The sequence below is a fragment of the Anopheles moucheti genome, chromosome X (assembly GCF_943734755.1).
Source record: "Anopheles moucheti chromosome X, idAnoMoucSN_F20_07, whole genome shotgun sequence".
Lineage (NCBI taxonomy): Eukaryota > Metazoa > Arthropoda > Insecta > Diptera > Culicidae > Anopheles > Anopheles moucheti.
This window is the reverse complement of record NC_069142.1, coordinates 9,895,274-9,917,863: the sequence shown is the minus strand read 5'-3', so window position 1 is coordinate 9,917,863 and position 22,590 is coordinate 9,895,274. Positions and strand designations below refer to the sequence as shown.

The 22,590-nt window shown below is 42.5% G+C and overlaps 3 protein-coding genes across 4 annotated transcripts in view; 1 reads left to right on the top strand and 2 right to left on the bottom strand.

The window, feature by feature from the left end:
• LOC128306729 (uncharacterized) overlaps window positions 1-22,590 on the bottom strand; it is a 383,189-nt gene that overhangs the window by 163,704 nt on the left and 196,895 nt on the right. The window lies entirely within an intron of this gene.
• LOC128306738 (mitochondrial protein C2orf69 homolog) lies at window positions 1,554-8,758 on the bottom strand. 2 transcript variants are annotated; one of them, XM_053044335.1, is made up of 6 exons: window positions 8,262-8,758; window positions 8,154-8,200; window positions 3,165-3,487; window positions 2,861-3,093; window positions 2,642-2,780; window positions 1,554-2,552 (listed from the first exon to the last, which is right to left on the bottom strand). In XM_053044335.1, exons 3-6 carry the CDS (start codon window positions 3,435-3,437, stop codon window positions 1,734-1,736), a joined length of 1,464 nt encoding a protein of 487 aa, XP_052900295.1. In that variant the 5' UTR covers window positions 3,438-3,487; window positions 8,154-8,200; window positions 8,262-8,758; the 3' UTR covers window positions 1,554-1,733. The 2 variants fall into 2 exon arrangements, with proteins under 2 accessions (XP_052900295.1, XP_052900297.1); XM_053044337.1 differs by lacking the exon at window positions 8,154-8,200 and having other exon boundaries at window positions 8,262-8,296.
• LOC128306739 (TWiK family of potassium channels protein 18) lies at window positions 5,902-7,378 on the top strand. The gene is made up of 2 exons (XM_053044338.1): window positions 5,902-6,952; window positions 7,155-7,378. Exon 1 carries the CDS (start codon window positions 5,902-5,904, stop codon window positions 6,949-6,951), a length of 1,050 nt encoding a protein of 349 aa, XP_052900298.1. The 3' UTR covers window position 6,952; window positions 7,155-7,378.

Here is a 22,590-nt window from a genome sequence, read left to right as displayed (position 1 = left end):
CCCATAGTGCAACAAAGCTGTCCAGGGGGATGTTACCTCTTGTCCTGTTAAGCTCTCCTGGTGTCAGGAATCGGAAAACGGCTCGTTTGTATGCAATGCCGTATCCGTCAGCGAGGAGTTTGAGAAAGAGATGAACGATAAAAACAGATGAAGATCGAACAACACAATTTATAATTAAAATATATATTTATTATTATAATTAAAAGGATTTAAAATTAAACATCCACTACAAGAGGATCTTTTCAAATGTGGTGACTTAATTTGGAGCCTGGTGACGTACATGAGTTTTGTTGTGTTTTCTTTAAAATAAAGAGAGCCTTAATTACAGACAAATTTACAATTAAATTGAGCAACGCATACTGAGTTGAAACTCCCCTCCCGCCCTCCTTATGTTTAGTACAATAAAGACGTATACAGCCACACACACACACACAAACATAATCTTATATCACACGCCCACACTCGCTCACGCACATACAAATATTCGTTATTAAAATTATTGTTGAAAACGACGCGAGGAATTACTGTTTGGAAAATATTACCATTCCGTTATTTTTTAATTACCACTACCGACCGACTGGCAATGGCAACACAGCTAAGAAGCTATAAATTGCAATTAATATTAGCATACTATTGTATTTAATACGATACCCTACAAAAGCTTGCTCATGTCTCCTTTCCATCCTTACTATCCTTACATACAACGCAACACACTTAGGTGTTGGGTGAATCTGATTCAGATGCATGAATCTAATTGATTGTTTCAACTGAACGAATGACTCTGAAAATTCACGGCTCCTCAAAGATTGATGCATGGTTGATCATGAATCTACGGAGATTGACGAATAGTGAATCTTTTAAATCAATGCATCTTTGAGAAATCGTGAATAATGTGAATGACTCATGATGCGACTGACTCTTCACAAAAGGTTCAAATGAATGAACCGTCTGAAAAGATTTATGAGACACCACATTACACCACGCACACGAACGCTTGATGATGACTTCCTTGATAAAAATTTTGCACTACCGCTTCTAATATTGCGATCGCTAACGCACGAGAAACCCGCTGCTTCTAACAAGTAATATAAAATAATCTCGATATTGTGCAATTCGAATGTTTAATAAATCCAACATTCTCTGTTGGAACTCGACCGTTTGTTTTGGTGAAAAAATGTGCGTTTGCCCATTGCACAAGTATGGGACCGGCCCATTCCATTACAATACTTCCCTCCAAGTTTGTTAACGAAGGATCACTTCCATCTTCCTCGAAGTACTCGCAAGAACTACATCCGGAATCCTGTCTCTGTGTAGTGTAAACATTTCAGCGTCCGCGCACGTGTGTGCGGGTGTGTAAGAGCAAGAGATAAAGAGAGGGAGAGTTAGTGTACAGGGTGGCCCGGTGGCATGATGGTCGGTCGTCACACGCCGGTCGTCACACGAACGGATTGACTATCCCGGCTATTTGGTAAGTCTAGTAAGCCAGAAGCGGCTGGCATTGATTTAGTAGGAGTAATAGGAGGAGATTTAGTAAGTGGCCGTAAAGCCAAGAAACAAGATTACGTGTACACAATACAATGCAGCGGTTGGGGGAATGCACCGGTAAAATCTAACATGGCAAACCAGTAGTGGATGTGCGAGTGTTACCGTGTGTGTGTGCTTACAGTGCGGAGGGAACTTAGTCTTCTCTAAATGAATACGGAAATGAAGTTCATACAATCGCGTTCCGATTGTCAGTTGTCGTGCATGTCGCTATCACCCTGCTCGTCGCCCGTCTCCATAGCCGTGACTGCCGGCATCGGTGCATCCTCGTCTTCGACCTCACCACCCATACCTTCGCCGTCGAGCGGCTCAACCTTGACGAGGGTGGTTTCACCACCGACCGTGGTATACTCGTCCTGGCCGCCCGTATCACTGCCCGGCTCATCGTTACCGTCCGGCGGTGGTCGCGGATAGTTACCGGTGCCGGTGGTGTTGTGCTGCTGCTGGACGAGCGGAACCTGCTGCTGCACCGTCTGGTGCAGCTGCTGCGAGAACAGGCTGATATGATGCTGCCGAAATCGGTTCAGCAGGTCGAAGTGCGTGTACAGGTTGGTGGAGTTTGCTTCGCTCGGGTATAGGTGACGATCGAACGCACCACCGAGCCGCTTCAGCAGATCGGTGAACGCTTTCTCCTCCTTCCGTATCCACGGACGGTGGTCGTCCTGGATCTGATATGGTGTTACGTACACGTGCACATTGATGCATAGCCGGCAGAGCGTTTCCAGCAGGCTGCGCGAGGTGATCCAGGTGTTTTTACCGCCGCCATGCCCACCGTCCAGCCAGTACATGTCGGTGATGCGCGACACCAGCCGCATCATAGTGCTGTCGTCCGGCGTGAGCGTTTTGTAGTAGTGAAACTCGTAGATGAACTGGTTCAGCACCACACACCCTTTGCTGAACCCGATCAGCTTCAGGCTAGCCTTGTCGAGGTTCAAATTTTCACGCCACCACAACAGCTCGGCCAGATCGGGTTCGGTCGCGTCGTTGCTGGATCCATCATAGATATTGCTCTGAAATGGTTCATTAATACCACACGCATTAATACCCTTTGTTTTGTGCAGAAAAGCTACCGGAAAGAATTATCTACCACGCTACATACCTGCAAAATATCGACATTGTTCTGTTTGCACGGTACGTCACTACCGTAACCCTTGGTACTGGAAGCGCTCAGCAGCTTATGCAGGAAGTCCTGATCCAGGATAGGTTTCGTTAGCTTTTTCGTAAGATTTATCAGCAGCCTACAACAAAAAAAAACGCCAAAAGAATTCTTGTTTAAGTTCGGAAAGGGTACACCCGTTTGTCGGAGGCAGTGACTCACTCTTCCAGATGTTGCAGCGAGTAGTGCATGGGCGTGTGGTCCGGTATGCCGGCATTATTGCCCCGCACAAAGTTGTCGAAGCAGCTGAACGTGCTGTATTCCATCCGCATCGGGCGCACGACCACGATGTGCGACTGGGGGAACGATTCTCGCAACAGCAGCGCCGTATTGTCCAGGTTCCATTTGATGTAGTTCTTATTATCCCGGTTCGATTCCATCTTTTCCGGGATGTCCTACGGCGCACGAAAAACAAAAAACATTTACAAAGGTAAAACATCGCTGGAAAAAAAAACACCAAACCTACCTGTACATCACCGCCGAAGTAAACGATGGCACTGCACTTATCTTTCGGCGTGTTGCCACGCAACAATGGCGGACAGTAGATAATACTATTGGTACGATTCTGGTACCCCTTCACGCCGTTGATCCGGCAGGGCGTACCTTTATTATTGCTCGATTGCATCGATGGCTGTTGCTGGACCGGCGCAATCGAAGGCCCGGTGTCGGCATCCGTGTCCTTGGTAGCGAGGGATGTGGTCGCCGTCGGTGACGGCTCGTTGCACCGTACGTTACTCATTGTGCGCGGGCAGGGTAAAACTCTCTAGCGTTGTGTCATCAACTGAAGCTCTAAAAGGAAGGATACAAGTTTGATAATAAAAGAAAATAAGGATTAGTACAGGTCGTTTCGGTCCAAATCCTACTAGAATCGCAAACAACAAGACCATTACTGGACTTCATTCGTCTATTATCGATATGATTCTTACTAATCTTTGTATTTATCTGTAATGAAGGTGCCTTTCCGCGTTTTACAGGATTAAACATACTACTGTGTCCGAAAAATAAAGTGACTTTCCGTTTTTTTTCTAAATGTTTTTTTTATTAAGCCAAATTAAGGTCATTCCATTCGAAGTAATCCCCTTCCGATGCAATGCACCTCTTCCACCTCTGCTGCCACTCCTCGAAGCTGGTGGAAAACGCGGATGCAGGGATGGTCTTTAGTTCCGCCGTCGCTGCGGCTTCTATCTCGTCGATAGTGTCAAAACGGTGTCCCCGAAGCGGCCGTTTTAGCTTGTTGGAAAGCCAGAAGTCGGCTGGTGCCAAATCTGGTGAATACGGCAGTTTCGGAACAATATAAGTGCCAATTGTTGTGAAAAACTCCCTCAAAATGATGGCCGTATGGGAGGGCGCATTATCATGGTGCAAAAACCAACTGTTGTTTTTCCACAAATCCGGCAGCTTTCCGCCGGCCGGAAATCCCAACACTTTCCGAAAGGTCTCGTATCGTCAACCGACGATTGTTGACCACCAAATCCTTGATTTGGACGACGTCGGTCGAGGTGGATGGTCTTACCGGACGGTTCTCGTCTTCGACCTTCTCACGGCCATTCTTGAAATCACTGTACCATTTGTACACATTTTTCTTCGACATAGAATCTTCCCAAAAGGCTTTTTGTAACATCCGCAATGTTTCCGCAGCGTTTATTTCATTGGGCAAACAAAATTTGATACAGATGCGCTGTTCCACAAACTTAACAACTTGGTCATTATGGACAAAAACACATGGCGCAGCTCCGAAAACAAATTGTCACTACTAGCCGGGTTGATGTTGTGACTTGAAACTTGGCAGATCTGTCAAAAACATACATATTGACAAACGAAAAATAAAAATAAATTTGACATCTAGTGTCACCTTACTTTTCGGACACAGTAGTACGTGTTTTTCAAAATAACTCCTGTACATCAGACGAAAAACGAAAGAAAATCTGTTTCCTTTCAAGATGCTGAATGCATCAAGAATTCGTTACAGAAATTCTCTAGCCTTCATACAAATCAAATTGCATTCTTTCATCGTCTTTGTGGTCCTGTCATTTATGATCCACCTTAACGTCATTAAACTCAACAGATCTGTAGCTGAACAGTCAACAGTCAATGAGGTTTTTCATTTCATAAATCCAGCAGCATGCAGAAAGGAAAATTAATTCATATAAATACCGCAACTGCATAGATTCAGAACATTCAGATCTCTGGACAGGAATCCATAGTTTCATAGCTACTTTCAAGTGAACGAACGAACTTCGTTATAAAAAAACTACTACTATTAATTCTTTTTTAAAAAAAAAACCCCTCAAAGCAATAGTGTTCTGCGCAATGACATTTCAGCAAGTTTACGGTCTGGAATGTTTAAACGCCATTGCAAGATGGTTGCCGAATAATCGCGCCACACGTGACAGTGTGATGAAAGGCACGGGCACGCACTCAAAACATCTTCGCCTCGTTCGATACCCGAACGTAACCGAGCAATCAACGTTCGATAGCCGATCGAAAGCAAACATATGGATGTGTGTGCACCATCGTGCGATCTCTTCTACATCAGAATAATGTAACAGCCAAGTAGTGGCAAGCCAGCCAGATGAAGAGATGCGAGTGTGGGGCGGGATGAGAGTGGATAAAGGGGGAATGGTTTTGAGGTGCGCGCGTGAGACCAACCGAAGTTTAAAATTAGTTCTTGTTTTGCCGTCTAAATTTACTCAGCATTCAGAAGGAGAGCAATCCGGCATATATACACACCACCACCGGTCCGGTTATAGTGATTTCCGTACAACGCGCGAACGCGGGTGTGTGTGTGTGTGGTTTTCAAACCCTCTTTCACAACACCACATCAACTCGTCATTCGTAGGCGAATCCAGTTGTACGTGGGGAGGGGGAAAAAAACACGGTGTCCCGATCATCCCAACACGCAACTTCCGACAAAAACGTACAGCATCCGACACAGAGTGGCCAAGAGTCAGGTGGCGTAAGTTCCGCCCTCCTTACAACAACACCAAAAAGGAAAAAGGCAGAGCTAGTTCGTGGGTTTGCACTAGCAGCAAAGCGTGTGTCTTTGTGTTCGGCATATATGTTGGGGGTGTTGCGCGTTGTACAGTTTCGGTGCAGTTTTCCAGGTGTGTAGTTTCTTCTAAAACGAAAAAGGAAGAAAACGGTATCATCAACTCGTCCGCAAGCAAACAAAAAGACGCAACAGGAAGTCAACGTGTCAAACCATGATCCGGCAACGTTCGTCCGTGCGGAGCCGCGGTTCGTCCTCCACCACGATCAGCGATCCGCGCGAGAAGGTGAAGGACTGCTGCCGCAAGTTTGTCGCGTTCATGTGCACCCAGGTCGGGGTCGGTGGGTTGATCGTGGCGTACGCGCTGGTCGGTGCCGCCAGCTTCATGTCGATCGAAACGCAGGAACCGAACCCAATGATCGAGCACGTCGTCACGCTCCGGCGGAACTGTGCGGCGGAGCTGTGGGACGTGACGGAGCAGCTGAACCTGTTCAACAGCTCGATCTGGCACTACGAGGCGGATCTGGTGCTGAAGCGCTACCAGGACGACTTTGCCGAAGCGATCCGGCGCGGGTACGATGGCCGTTCGCCCGAGGAGGTGTGGAACTTTCCCGCCGCCCTCATGTTCTGTCTGGCGGTGTTCACCATGATCGGGTACGGGAATATGGTGCCGCGGACGGCATGGGGCAAGGGCGCCACCGTCATATACGCGACGTTCGGCATACCGCTCTACATACTGTACTTCATGAACATGGGCAAGGTGCTCGCCTCGACGTTCAAGTGGCTGTACACCTGGTTCCACGAGTGCAGCCACCGGAGCGACGAGGACGGTGGGCTCGCGCTGGAGGAAGGGCCCGGTGGGCTCGCACCCCGGAAGCGCATTATCGTGCCGACGACCGCCTGCCTGTGGGTGATCACCATCTACATCGCGACCGGCACGATCATGTTTGCCGAGTGGGAAAAATGGACGTACCTCGATTCGGCCTACTTCTGCGTGACCAGCCTGTGCAAGATCGGCATCGGTGATCTCGTGCCGGGCGCGAACATACTCGACTCCCAGAGCGGCAAACCGACCAAGCTGGTGATCAACTTCGTCTACATGCTGCTCGGCATGGGGCTGGTCGCGATGTGCTACATACTGATGCGGGAGGAGGTCCGGATCAAGATGCAGGAGATCAAGGAGGATACGCGCCTCTGTCTGGAGGATCTCAGCGCCAAGTTTGCCAAGTGCTGCGGCACCAAGGACTCGCAGTACTATGACTAAGGTGTGTGTGTGTGTGTGTGTGTGTTCCGGCTTTTTTTTTACAAGAAATTTAAAATCTTCCAAAAAAACTGTGTTTGTGTGTGACTGCGAAGCGTAAGAAGAGGCGTGAGTGGGTGCTGGTGTGATCATTCTACAAGAAAATCAGTCACCTTCATTTTCAATCGGTAATCGTTTTCTTACGCTCTTTTCTTGTCGCTTTCCAGTGACCAATTCCATGTCCATGTTTAAGGAGATGAAGGAGAAGCAGAAGGATGCCCTTCCTAGCCGTAAACGCTCATGTATTAGTAGTATAACACTTTATCAGAATTATCAAAGCGAATTTTAAGTGAAGCAACAACAACAAACAACAAACAAAAAAGAAAATCCCCACGACGTGTAAGGTGTGTAAGAAGTTGTTTTTTTTTCAAAATAAAACCACAATCAATCGATTTCAACCTTTGCGGGCGGTGTGTGTGTTGTGTGTGCAGATGCGACGGGGATGACCAAAAAATCAAAATCGTTTCGCTTTACGTTTGTTGTTTATAAAGGTGGATGTTCCTGTTAGGCCGCCGCTTTAGGCGCCAGTTGGCTCACACGGCAGAAACATTTACTGTTCCCGTTGATCGTTGTGCATTACATGTAGTTGCTTAATTGCTTCAATGCGGTGCTATGTTTGCTTTAAACACCATCTTTAGATAATTTGTCTAGCTCAACCCGTATGAACGCGTATGGATCAACATCATCAGACCCTCAAAAAAAAAAAAAAAGGGTGCATATTTGTGCCTATATATAGATATAAGTATTTAGCGTGCACACAAACATACACACATACACGTACACACGCAACACACAAGATGAATCTCCTTTCGGCCGCATAATGATTGAAGCGCGCAAGCGGCGAATAAAAGAAAAACAATACGCGCCCGTTATTCCCGCAATTTTGCTATCCGCGCGGCGCGTGGTGATGTTGTGGCAGTAGGGTGGTCGGTTATGTTTGCTGTTTTCTTCTCCGTCTTTGCGTTAGCAACGCCAAGCATCATCATCATCATCGGCGACCAGAAAAATATTGTTTGCTCGCCGTTTGATTGCGTCCAGACAATTCACCACCAAAAGACGATAGTGGCGAGAAGAATGCGCGCGTCCCTGCCTGTATCTGTGCGTTGTATGTCGTTTTATGTGGGTGCGTTTGCGTATGCGCGTGCGTTGCCGTGCGTATTGCTTACCTGTGTGCGTAAGGAGTTGTTGTTGTTGTTGTTGTTGCATAGACAGCCTAAAGAAAGAACATAAACAATGACTAAAACATTGTGGCGCACTGCTTTCCATCTACTTACCAATACAGAAGTTCGCGCGGAATGGGTTTGTGCGGTGTTGGTGGATTGATTTTGGGTTCGCCTCCCAGTTTGATAGCAGGGACCCCGTTTTTTACGAACGAATGCAGAAAAGGGGTTTGGCGGGTGGTGGATGGTTGAAATGAGATGAGGGGGATGATTGCTCACACAAGGTTCGGATGCTTTTGTAATTCGTTTCCACACGCTACGGTATAGGGGTGTGTGTGTGGGTGGTTTTTCCCCCACCCCTTCTTCTTCGCGTTGTTTTCTCTCACACTCACAATATGCAACCCCTGGCAGGATCTAGGAAAACTCGGTGACACCGAACTCCGTTCCTAACCGCTGCTCATCGCGGTTACGGATGGTTTTCCGGTCCGGCAGCGTCCTACGGGTCGTCCTGTGCGTATTGTTTGCTTTACACCGCGCAAATGAACGTACACCATCTCACCATGCCAAGCCCAAACAAACAGCTCACCACTGACATTTATGTGTGTTTTAGCGCTTTGGTGTCACGCTCGAACCGACGGTACGGCACAATTTTCGGACACTATTGTTTGGTCAACCTGTACTCACACCGGGACCAGACAACTTTTGCAGCCTTTTTTCCCGCTCGATACACACATACACTCGCTGTGTGTGCAGCAGGCGTAAACAACTGCACCCGGTCCCCGGGGTTGCCTGTGTGTGCGGGAGTTTGTGTCCCTGTACCACGCACTGGGGACGCCTAAACGCGCGCACACACACACACACACACACACACACACCCGCTTCCACACGCCAGGAGCACCCACAACAACAATGTTCACCGATCGGAACGCGTGCCCTCGATGGAACCGTGCCGCACCCGTCGAGAACACGGTGGTTTTGCAGGGCAAAACAATGGAAACCGTGAATTCGCTAACCGAACGAAAACACACAATCACCAACACCGGTTGGCGGTGTCACAATCCTAGCAGGCTAATGGCGGGCAAATCCGTGATTCCAGCGGTGGTTTTTTTGCTCTAAAACACTGCCCCACACCGCGTTCGTGGCGGTTGAAGTTTATGTTTATAGCAAAGCACTCTGAATCCTACAAATTCTATCATTTCCTATACCGTATTCGTCTCTTGTGGTTTACAGACTTTTCGCTTGTTGTATGTATACACACAGTGCGGCCGAACAGCGTACAGAAGCGGGCGGCTATTTGAACGACAACAAGCCGCCGCCGGGCGCCATATTGCCGCCAGCAAACGTATCACGCGCGTTTATGATCAGGCGCTCACGGGTTGAAGTGCAATGGTGAAATGCATTTCTGAGTGCAAAGTGCGCGGGAAATATTTTGCAGTTATAAAAATAATTCATCATCCGAATTTGAACGTGAAATCTTCGGAATTTTATAATAAAACGATAGAACTTTTAGAAATATCACAAAACATTTTATTTTCACTCTGAAGAGTTATCTACAACCCGAGTTTAAATAACGTTTTAAAAAATATGAAATATTGGTACAATTAAAATTGGTTAAAGATATAAAAAGGAAGTTGATTAAAAAGCAAAGTTGAAGGTTGGTTAAAAATTGGTTAGAACCTTTCGGAGGTTAATTAATTTCAAAGAACCAAGTCTCTCGAACCCAAGAATTCTCGAATTTTCTAACTTATTTTGCAACGTTTATGATTCGTAAATACTTTACGAGCAGAAAATGAGAGGAATTATGATTATCAAATTTACTTCAATGACTTTGTATTACTAGAGGAATTGATTTGATTTCGCGTTGTACATAACCGTACCGAATATTCCCCGGCAGTAAGCCAAAACGATTAAGTTTTCCAGCACCTGAAAAAGCTCTGCAAAGGGTGCTCGAAACCTCAATAATGGATTAAGCTTTCTGCTAGAGTGCTTTGTGTCGGTAGAAAAGCTATTCCAACAGTCCTTGTATACACTGCATTAAGATTTCTCACCTTTGTAAAGGAGGGTTCAACCTCCTTGAAACGGGGGCAGGATCAGTGGAGAATCTGTCGCTGTCCCATTATTTAATCGCCAAAAGTTGAACGCCGCCATCAACCAATCCAATATCCTCGCCTTCCTGGTGGAATGCATCAACGCCATCACTCCACCTCAATTTGGGCCTACCACGCCTCCTCTGTCCATGTGGACGACAGTTAAGGACTTGGCAGGCTGGGTAGTCCGGTGTCTTTTTCATGACATGACAAGCCTACCGGAGCTTGGCGAATCTAATCCGCAGTACGACAGTAAGTTCATCGTACAGCTTGTAGAGCTTGTTATGAGTCCTCCAATGTCTATAGACATAACAGAACACATTGAGAATTCATTCCAAAATTAGCCTATTGGTGAATGCGTTACGTTACTTACCTTCTCAAAGGAGTCAGCTTGCAAATCAATAAATTTTCTCAATATTAGTACATCACCAGGTGGCTTTTACTTGATTTCTTTCAATACAAATTACTTAACGGATTACTAACTGAAAAGCAACTCTTAGAAAGGAACGTTCTCAATGCTTTTCTATCCGTCATACGCCTCCAGAAGGTGTTTGAGGCTAGTGGTGATGCTCAACTTGCTTTAATGAGCGCATCCAAACCCCCCGAAACGTTCAGGTCATCTTCGACAGCACCATTGAACACTCGCCCGACGGTGAATCGTTGGTTGGCATAATTTCATTTGATATTTGGTTTCTATTTACTCATTTCGTTACACTCCACAGATGCAAAGATGGTCTCTCATGAAGTACATTATCAATAATCCAAAAATATAATACTACTTGCGTGTGTGGTTTTTGTTTTAATTTACTGTTTTACGCCAAAACGTGTACATGCTTACAAAGTACAGCTGAATTCGTTTGTTCTTGCGCAGTGGCGAGGGTTTTGCTGGGTTCGTTGGTTAGCCACCAACTACCAACAAAAACAGGCCATCTGGCTCTGCTGGCGGCTGGCCCGCCGCTGCCGCGTTCTGCTCCTGTTTTGCCTTTTGCTGTGCGCGCTTTTGCCATACAACAGAGACCAGTTTTATGGGGGAGGGGAAAAGGGATTTGTTTTGTTTTTGTTTATGTTTATCAGTGAATTTTTATTTTACAAATTGTTTTTTTTTGTTTTTCCTTTTTGACGAAAAAACGGATGGCCTCGATATCATGTAGGTTCATGTGTTTTGCCTCTTGAGATTGTGTATAGATAGTATCCCCCCATTCACTGTCCACTTTTTTACTTCCCAGTTCTTTCAATATATATATATATATATATATATATATATATATATATATATATATATATATATATATATATATATATATATATATATATATATATATATATATATATATATATATATATATATATATATATATATATCATATATGTATATTTATAGGACTATCCTTCATTTTGTTTTCGACGGGAAAACAGTCCGAGAAAAGATAATTGATTATCTAAGGAACCCAGTAGTTGCCTATAAAGAGTATTTTTGTTAAGCATTGTGTATCAATTGTTAGACTATCTTGGTTTAAATTTGAAAGATTGTGTTGTCCACTGGGAACGATGGCGACCAAAACACTTTAGGACGCGCGCCACTGCTGTCACCTGGTGACAAAAAAAAACACTGCTCACGGTACTCCCTCTCCCTCTCCCCGTATGGCAATCAGTTTTCCCTTACCTTCCCCTTCGCTTGCTTACTAAATCGTGTTTTTATTCTACCCGGTCCCACTACTAAGTTCCGCTCACGGTGGCGCGAAAGCTGAAAACACCCTATCCGAACCCTGTCTAGTCAAACCGCCCGCCATCTTGTCGCAACTACAGTAATGGCGGCGGACCACATCTCGTTCCACCGTCTCGCTTATATGCCCCTTTTCTAGTTTTCTTTTTTCTTCCTTCCAGTGTTTTGTTTTTTTTGTTTGTTGTAAAAATTCTATGTCATGGGTTGAAATCACTACATGATTCGCTTAAATCGTTACGTTTTTTTCTCAAATAGTAGGTTGGCTCACTTTAGTATCGTAATAAAACGTCTTAATGCAAGTTGTTATCCCAATTACTATTAACGTCTGTATAGGTTCCTTTTACACTTCGGTAGCATCTGCATGCCCCTCTACGTATGCAACTCTATGAACGTATGTGTGTGTTGTGTGTGTGTCGTATGTGTGCGCACAAATGTAGTAGTGTTTGAATGTATTTAGGTGCTTTTTACACTGTTGTGTGTTTGATTTTCGCTTATTGGGTTGTGTGTGTGTGTGTGTTTCCCTACTTCCTTGCTTCCCTTTTACTTTGTTTGATTGTATACATATATTTGATTATGTTAAATACGGCTGTCAAATCTGTTTTAGCGGTATCATATTCGTTCGGTTTTTAGTGTTTACTTGTTCTTGTTTTAAAATTCATCTTCATTTTCTGCGCTTGGTTTAACTCATGCGAAAAAGATGACGAGATAAAAAACTATGTCCGAGTGTTTGTTTGATGGGGAATGAGAGAGAAAGGAAGGTGGTGGTGGGAGGGGCGGGGAAGGGGTGCATATTATCATGCAGTTTTTTTGTTTATTTTTTTAATTTTTTTACTTTATTCTCACATATTCATAGGTTATATATTGTTTTTAGGAGGTTGGCGAGTGTAGAGGAAGGAAAGGAAGGTGGTGGAGGGGATGTGTTTTGTCAATATGTCAATATCGTTATATATATATAAATATATATATATATATATATAATAATAATTTTTTTGGGAATGGCATTTCGCACGATACTTCAAAAGTTCTTCGCGATAGATGTTTAACCTGTTAGCTTTCTTCTTTTGCATGTGTTTGTTGTTTTCTTTTCCTTTTTCTGTTTCCTTCCGGTAGGTAGGGAGAATTTCTCTTCCTTTCCACATTTCTCCATAGCCTTAGTATGTACAACTTATATGAAGCTTTATTTATTTCTCGTGTTTTCATCTTTCTCTTTCTAACTTTGTTTATTTTATCGATTACTCTCATTCTCTCTTTCTCTCTCGCTCTATCTCCCTTTCTTTCTTCTCTCTCTTTTTCTATGTCTCAAATATTGTATTTGCTTTCCTTTACGTTTTGGCATAAGAAAACGAATTACTAGAACTAGTTAGTTGCATATTCTTCTCCTATACAACATAAAGGGAAGGGTTTTTTTTCTTGTAATGCTTAGTTTTCTCTTTTATTTTTCAACTTATAAATTTTGCGGGCGAAAACGTACTTGTGTTTTTCTTTTGTTTCGTATTTTCTACTCCTAAAGATAAAAGTCTCCCCTCGGCATTCGCACTTATATACTACCTGCTATATAATATCGATCAAATTGAAATCAAATGCAAAACTTTCTCTCTCTTTCTCATGTTTGCTTGGTAACTTAATTGTTGAGCGTTGATCGTTCGCCATTTTTGCTATGTTTGTTTGTTTGTTTGCTTTTTTTCGTTTGTTAGATATACCGTAGCAGCATATTCAAAGAGCGAGAAAGATTGGAACTTTGGGATACACGATAGAGATAGGATGAACGCAATACTTAGTGTTTACTTTATCTGTGTTTTTTTTTTGTTTCTTTTTCCCTTCTTTCAGGACGTGTCTCAGCTGTCAACTAACTGACGGTTTTGTTAGTAAGATGTATCGGTTACTATTGAAATGTTTGTTTGTTTCTCATACTAGCAAAAAATCAACGTTCGCTTGGAGTGTATGGCAGAAATGAAAATATATGTACACACAATGCTGTGCTTCTCGCCCGCTTCTCTTACGTTTTCTTATTTCTCTGCTTCTTTTTTATACACACTATATTCATTGTTCAGACTTATATTGTTTTGTCTTACGGTTTTTGTTTTTTAATGTTTAATTCTTTTGTTCCCTTTTGACATTCGTTGCGCGAGGTTTTCTTTCTCTCTCTCTCTCTCTCTCTCTCTCTCTCTGTCTCTTTCATATACTCTTTTCTCTCTTGCATCATTTTTTTATTTGTTTCTATTTTTTCTAATTCTTTTCATTCCAATTAGTAGTATCATATTATTGGCATCAACGAATTTTCCAGTTTCATTAAATTGTGTTTTTTTCGTTAGTTTTTTTTTGTTATCTTCATCCTCTGCAATTACAAACAAGTTGGATGATTTGTAACACTATTGTTCATGGGGAATGTGTGTATTGTGGATCAGAGAGGGGCGGGAGGGGAGAAGAAGTTTATTTCCATCTTTATCTTCGATACCTTCACTCCCATTTATCGCACCTTTCACCACTATCACTTGATTCCTTCCAAAAATATACGGGCTTTGTTGTTTAATTTGGTACGTAAACGTTATGATGATGTTGTTTTTTCTGTATGAAATTTTGTTATTCGAATGCGAGATACACAAAAACAGAACATTTTGTTTTCCATTTCCAATTGCCTAATTGATATGATCTAACAATTTTGACAGTTTTCAGACAAACATTTTGACATACATGCATGTATGTGTGTTGGTTCGTGTGATTTTTTTCTCCCCCTGGCACACCACAGCCCATAATAAAAATGGCACCTGAGAAATATCAACAAAATATTGCCGAAAAACTTCAACCCAAAAACACTACACATCTCTAAAAGGAAAGGAAAAAATAATCGATTGTTTTTCGTACATCATTGTTTTGACAGTTTTGACAAAGAAACAAAAATTCTCATTTGTTTCTTACCTTAGTAACTCACTGCGCATGGCAAAATGTGACCATTCGGTGAAAATAGCTTAGTGTGAAGGTATTGAAATAAAGGTTATAAATAATATTAGAGATGTCAAACATAAAAAAGAGAAACCGTGCATCAAGCACACACTAATATACGCCAACACGTTTTTTTTTTCCAATCAGCACATTAATGAGATTCAGGACCTAAATCCGTGCTTACTCGCTAATTTTATTTTATTTTTGTTTGGCTCTAATCGATTTTCCGATGCCATTGTATCCACGATTGACTCCTTGCTTTGCTTTGATTTATGATGTACTATATGTTGTGTTGGTATTGTTATCTTTTTTTCATTTAGAGTGTGTATGGGTGTGATTACATGAGACCAATTCCTATTCGAGAAAGTGAGAGGGAGAGAGAGGGAAAGAGAGAGGGAGAGAGAGAGAGAGAGAAAGAAGCGGGCAAACATAATGAGACTACTTAAATGCACTAAACAGTGTTTAAAACTAACGCCTTAGGACTTAGTTACGCTCACCCGTTCCTGGTTGTATGAGTAGTTCTCGATTTGCACCATCGTGTTTTGTTTACTTTGTGTTTGATGTTTTCTTTTCTTCTTTTTTGGATGAACATTGCGCAGCATCCCTTTTACCACCCAGCTTCCCTTCACATTTGATAGTATTCGTTATTACTTGTTTCTCTCTACTTTGCCTCTGCCCCTCTGCTCGCATTTTTATTATCTCCCGGCTATGGCACGTGTGGAAGAAGCACGTCTAGGATGGGATTGTTTGGCAGAAGCAAAACAGCAAACCATTTGCCATGGTTGGTTTATTAAAGATTTTTACTTGCGCTGGAGAATGAACGAACAAATATCCATTTTGCATGTTCACAGGTTTCCCATACAGATAAAACATAATCGAATATGCGTTGTCAGTGTGTGAGAGGCTTCCAACCTCCACAATTCATTCGCTCTCTCTCTCTCTCTCTCTCTCTCTCTCTCTCTCTCTCTCTATCTCTTTCTCTCTTTCTTTTTTCTCTCTGAATTAACAAGCTGACATTATTACCCGTCTCACTATGAGCTAATAGAGAATGAGTAGTCGAGGGATCACGATGCATTATAAAGCGCTTGCAAAACATTGAAATAACCATGCCAAACGTCACCCTGCCATGATATGCTGTTATATGTTAACAAACATCAACACTTTATGAAAGTAAAGCTGTATAAAAAAATCCGATTTGTACTCCTTTTACCAAATGAGCATTTAAGTAAAATGGATTCAACTTCAAACTCACTCCATCACTGTAGCAATGAGTTTTGGAAATTCAAATGATCCAATTAATTTGACAGATATGTCAGGTTGACAGCAAAGCAAAACATGCAAATATGGTGGCTTAAGTCAAAACTGACGTTATTCAGACATGTCTTAGTAGCCTTTTATTCATTTGTAACTATGGAAGAATGGTGTTTTCAATGTTTTATCTGACGCCATCCTGCTCCTGTACCATTATATTCAATGGCGTTTCATAAGATTTTATTATTTTTTTCCAATTCATTTTTCCACCGATGGCGAAACTTTCCGTCACTCACGAAATTCTGAGTGAGTTACCATTATAGAATGACAAGTAAACAATGCATTACTGACCTTCCCTTATGTTGGGATGTCAGAAAGGGTACTTCTTTTCATAATATCATCCATATTCCATAGAAAATAGTACAAATTTTATATTGAAAGATAAAAAAATAGTTCAAAGGGTAACAAAACCAACTGCCGCCATAATGTAACCGGATTAGTGCCAAAGGTGTGCCATTGCAACGTCATATCTTTCTATATTCCATTGCAATGTAGAACCATAAGAAAAAAGTTACACAACAAAACAAGGTAAATAAATACATATAGTTTTGTCAATTCACAAGCGAATGCAATATAGCACCTAAAAGGTTGTTGTACGCTTGATTTTTTTTTACTGTAAACCTAACCTGTAACTTAAAACAAAACTAAAAAGCGTTGTAATGAAGCAACAGCGCACTTTATTCTGACGTTTCCAACCTATTGGAGTGTGTGTGCGCTTGGGATAGATGGTGAGCGAATGTCAGTAGGTGTGTGTCTGCGAATGGCTAAATATTTCTAGGATCCCTGAGAGAAAATAGAATTTTTATGCACTATGCATACATTTTATGCATACTGCATGCATATCACTTAAAGACAAAAAAGGCAAATTACCTAATTCGCTGTTTTAGAAATAATGAAAATACAGGTGTAATAGAAATATAGCAACGAACAAAAATATTAACCATGATAGCATGATGGTAGTGGAGCCGGTCTTCACACGAACGGACCGGACCAAAATCCCATCCGGACCAATCCCCCGTAGTAAGGACTGACTATACGGCTAAGTGTTAAAATAAGTCGATACGGCCAGGCCATTGTATTGAAAAAGAAATTAAACAAAAGGTTTGTTTAATCGCAATTGAATCATATTTTCGGCCGTCAAAATACAACCAATTGCGTAAAAGAGGAAAAGAAATAGGAACAGCGAAAGAGAAAGAGTAAAGTATATGTATATATACACACAATGCATAAAGGAACATTACATTAATAAAAGATAAAATATATAAACTATTGAACTAGATATAAATGATTTTATAACACAACGCATAAAATCAACAATAAGAGTTAAATATTGTACATGGTAACGTTACTGCGTAACGAGCCTTTTCTATCACAGACACACACCCCGGACAGCGCCATCTATTGGCTTTCACTCACAACACGGGATACACTTAAACACTATGCACTCATGAGTGCCGTAGTGCGCCACAGCTCATATTTTTCGGATTCCTTTGTGTGTCTCACACCGAAGTGCTTAACGGTACTTGCACAGAAAACAAAGCGTCGCTTACTGAGAGCTTTAGTAACTCACGCTGTGGAAAAAGGATTGGCTATCAGATGGTGACAGATGACTTTCTTCTGGCCGTTGGCGACGGCACTCGAATAGGCACAGCAGACATTTTGATTTGTCAGTTTGTTGGTTTGCTTGTTTGTTGTTTTAGAAGAGAGGATAAAACGCACAGAAAAACAAAATCACGCAATAAAACAAAACTGGACGCAAAAGAATGACATGTTGGTAACGAAAGTATTATATCCTATGACAGTGCGTGTTTGGTGTGTGTGAGCGTGTTGTGTCTTTGTATGGGTACTATGTGTGTGTGTGTGCGTGTGCCCCGGGGGTCACGGGGGCGGGAGAAGAGCGGCATTGCATGATAATACCCGCTGCCCGTCCGGCAGTACACACCACCACCACCACCAAACAACCCACCCACCCCATCCATATATATACACAGCACCACCTTACATCGGCAGCTTGCAGTTCGGGGGATTGCTAAACTTGGGCGCACTGAGCCGATCGGCATGCTTGATCCGGAGGTGCGATCGGAGGGTATCGATACGACTGTAGGACGCCGGACAGTACGGGCAAAGGGAGCGCTGGGGCGTATGCGAATGGAAGTGGTGCCATCTATTGGTGACCTCCTTGCCGCACGAGCGGCAGCGCCAGGCCGTGCCCGGCTCCCTCGACGGTGTGAACATGTTATGGTAGGACATCTGATGGTGCAGCTGATAATGCGTGTGGTGCGGAAGATCGTTACCATCGGGCGACGAGACAAGACTGGATGGTAGGATACTGCTGGCGTGCCGTGACAAGTGATGCTCGTACCGACTGCCGCCTCCACCTCCCCCCGGCCCTGCAACCGACAAGAGAAAGGAACAGAGAACACACCGATGGGCAAAACGCAACGTGATCAAAAACGGGGGGGCGGAGGGCCACCATACCATCCCATGTAGAAGAAGGGTGGAAGAGAAAGAGTGGAGGGTTTTTATTTATTTAATTTTTAAAGGGGAGGAAATGGAGTTGTGGTAGTGGGGTGGTGATGCGATGGTTGGAGAGTGTGTTGAAGAGGGGTTTTATAGTAGGAGTAAGAAAGAAAAAAATTATAATGACGCAAAGCGAAAGAGAGAGAGAGAGAGAGAGAAAGAGAGATAGAGAAAGAGAGAGAACAAGAGTAAGAGAGAGAGAGAGAGAGAGAGAGAGAAACAGAAAAAAAGATTACATGGAAGTTTAATGATAGCAGTTCAATGTAACATGACGGAGGGCGGGAGGGTGGAAAAAGGGCAGAGGGAGTGTGTGGTGGGTGAAAGGGCGAAGGTATAATTTTATTGTAAAAAAAAACGTTACAAAGGCACAGAAGTCAGAGAATGGCTCATAAATAAAAAACAGGAAGAAAAACTAATTAAGACAAAACAAAGTAAGTTAAAACCCATAGTGAAGAAGTATTGTTTGTGATTGAATGTTTCATATTTGCCATTTGCTCTTTTATTTTCATCTTCACTTCTGTTAACTTCTTTGGTTATCTGTATAACTTGTTTTGTTTTGGTTTATTTATTTCTTTTTGATCCACACTGTGTTACTTATTTTTTGTTTCGGGTTTGTTAAAAACATTTACTAAATGCTTTTGTAGGAACAAAAAAAGAAAAGAGCAAATGGAAGGTAATAAAAACTGAGAGATAAAAAATATTTTTAGTAATGGATGTAATAGTATCGTAAGAGAAAGAGATATATTGAGATAATTATAGATAGAAAGAGAGAAAGAGAGAGATAGAAAGAGGGAGTAAGACATAGAAAGAGAGGAAACAATAATTGAACCTTAAGAAAGCTTAATTACTGCCGAGCGAAAATACGGGGAACGGCTGCTGATGTATGAACTTAGCAAGTTGGGGATGGTAAAACGGTTAATATGCAACCATTAAACGTAAAATCGTGAAGTTTGAGAAAGCAAAACGTAAGAGCTTTACTACTAAACGGTGTAGCGCAAATGCGCACGTTACTGCCCTAAATAGGACAAAGTAGTGATAGTGATGAATATCGCAACCCCGATCGAAGATACTAAGAGATGATAAAACTCTGATTTATCGACAGCCACGACACGATTCGTCTAGTACATGCTTCCTTTTTTTTCTATCGAGAATTGTTAACTCTTTCACTCCATTTTTTTTCTTTCACCATCTTGCTATGTTTTCTCCTACTTTCTCTCTTTCTTTCTTGTATTTTAGTCTTTCTCTTACTGTTTCTCTTTCTCCCTTTGTTCGTTTTCATTTGCTTAATGTTGTTTTATATGGGGTTATACACTACAGTACCGATAGCGAGTATCATGTCTTTCACGCAGGTCATACCGTGCATTTCAAACCAAAGTTTGCTCAAATCGATTAGTACAAAATGTAACTACGGGGGAGGGAAAAAGGTGTCCCATCTATTTGAGCGGGGTAAGTTGGAATACGATTTTAGTAGGAGCAGGAGTATGCAGAGTATGAAAATGCAGGAATTAAACAAAAAGTAAAACAAAACGATAAACAAACAAAAAAATATTACATGATGTAATGCAATCGTGCAGGAATGAGCGCAACAGAAAAAAGAAAACAAAATAAAGAACATAAAATAAACAAAATAAAGCAAAGAAGGAATAATTAACGTTACTGAACGGTATATGGGAAATAGCCAAGCGCAGGAGAGAGAGTGTGTAACGAAGATGATAACGCAATGTCGCAAAATGGATGTTTCGAATGAATACAAATGAAAACGGCCAAGGCATGAATTGGGTGAATCGTGTTGAGAGGTACCCATAGCGTGGGAGAACACCGCACGCGCAATAGTTTGCATGAAAACAAAACCAAAATAACAACCAGAAATAAACAAAACCGATCGGTGGAAAAGCCTGCGTGTTCGGCTGTATCAATACTAAATGGTCAAATGGTGAACAGTATGAGCGCTAAGTAGTAAGTGTGGAATAAGCTGGAACAATGCGAAACAGCAAGTAAATGGAGGTGGAAATCGAATTAATAGAAAAATAAAGGAATCAAACGGAGGAGCAGTGAAAGAGATTACAGTACAATTACTTTGTGAGACAGTGTGTGTCAAACCAGCGGCAGAGCAATGGAGACGGAAAGACAAAAAAGTAATAAGAGAAATAAAGAGAGAGCGAGAAAGATAGAGTATGTGTGTGTGTGTAAGAGAGAGAGAAAGACAGAGAGAAAGAAAGTTATATAGAGAGCTGTGGAGATCAATACCCGGAACGAAAACAACAAATTCAAATGTAAAACAAAATTTATAGTATAAATAGTGATGTAGTAGTGAAACAGATAGATAGAGCAATGAGATAGAGTAGTAGTACCATAGACAAACTAGTGTAGAGGTAATTTAGAAAGCCAGATGCAATAAGTACAGATCCAGATGGTGCTAATACACACGCCTGTCACACTTAGAGTTTAGAAGAGCTTTGAGTAAGCGAGGTTATCACCTTCCGCTATGAAAGACTTGAGCGATAGTAGTAGTCTCCATCTTGTGCTTAAGCCACTAAAGTCGTGTATATCACGGCGTTTGTATCGCCTTTTGACATGTACACTCGGAGATATTGACAGGAGCAGGATTCGTGTATTGCAAGATCAAATTCCAGAACACCGTTCCTGATGTGAAAGGACTAGTAGATCTAAACCCCACGGAACATTGCACTCGGAACCCTAAACCTTACACATGCCGAGGACTCATGCGAACCTGACACTATTAGGAGCCAGCTTGTCATACCATCTAAAGAATTCAAAATGGCAGGATGAACTCGTCAGATACTTGAACGTCCCGGTAAGGTAACTCACAGAAACGTTCCTGTACTTCTGTTTGGCGACATTCAAAACGTCAAGTGTGCGGTTGATTGAAAATGTGGAGACAAGGAAGGAAAGATGTCCTCACCTCCAGGGATATATCGAAAGGATTTTGAGGGCTAAGGGGGGGGACGAGGAGAGAGTGGGCAGCCATATTGGAGAAAAGAGGATTATCCCTAAACCGAAGGCAAAACAGACAACAGAAGCACATAAAATCTGTCATCTGACATGCTTTTGCGCGCAGACATTTCCTTTCGCTGATTTGCGTGGGAGGTTTTTCAGGGAGTTTTTTGCGGAGGGGGGCGGTAAAGAAAGAGAAAAACCCTCAGCGATCGCCCGTCAATCGATGCCACAACATTCACACATTCAACTCGGGATGTTTGGAGCGGCAGTGCATGAGCAACGTATCGCTGCGTGTGTAAACCGCGGTACACAGGCTGCAGGCGTATTTGCCGGGAAAGTGCACGTAGTAATGATTGCGCACGTTGCACACAACCTTCCCGCACAGCAGGCACCGCTTTCGCTCGTCCAGGGAGTTCACCTTCTCGAATATCTGCGCAATGCGATAGGTCTTCAGCTCTGGAAGTGTAATCAGGATATAGGGCAGCAGGAGAAAGAGAGAGAGAGAGAAGAGAGAGAAGAGAGAAGAGAGAGAGAGAAAAGATAGAAAGAGATGACTGACACTCTCACACACAATGAAGTGACTTGGTAACAGAATAGTTCGATTGATTCATGTTTGATTTTTTTGTTATCTTTTTCTCAAAACAAAGTGCGCGCGCGTGTGTGTGAGATAAAGCGAAGAAACAGAGAGAGAGAAGAGAAGAGAGAGAGTGTGTGTGAGAGAGAGGAGAGATACGAAGAAGAAATAGTAGAAGTAGTACAAGTAGCAGAAGATGAAGAAGTAAAAGAAGAGATGCACGCAAAGTATGAGAAATAGAGATAGTATACATGTATATGTGAGTGTGTGTGTGTGTGTGAGAGAGAGAGAGAAGGAAAGAGAGCAAAGAGCGCCAGAGAAGGATTGAAT

Bases quoted from the DNA above. Each gene is read 5' to 3' on its own strand.
- LOC128306738 (XM_053044335.1), bottom strand. From the start codon at position 3,437: ATGAGTAACGTACGGTGCAACGAGCCGTCACCGACGGCGACCACATCC. The intron at 3,094-3,164 runs GTAGGTTTGGTG...CGTGCGCCGTAG, and splicing joins ACTTCGGCGGTGATGTACAG to GACATCCCGGAAAAGATGGA. The intron at 2,781-2,860 runs GTGAGTCACTGC...TTTTTGTTGTAG, and splicing joins TCGCTGCAACATCTGGAAGA to GCTGCTGATAAATCTTACGA.
- LOC128306739 (XM_053044338.1), top strand. From the start codon at position 5,902: ATGATCCGGCAACGTTCGTCCGTGCGGAGCCGCGGTTCGTCCTCCACC.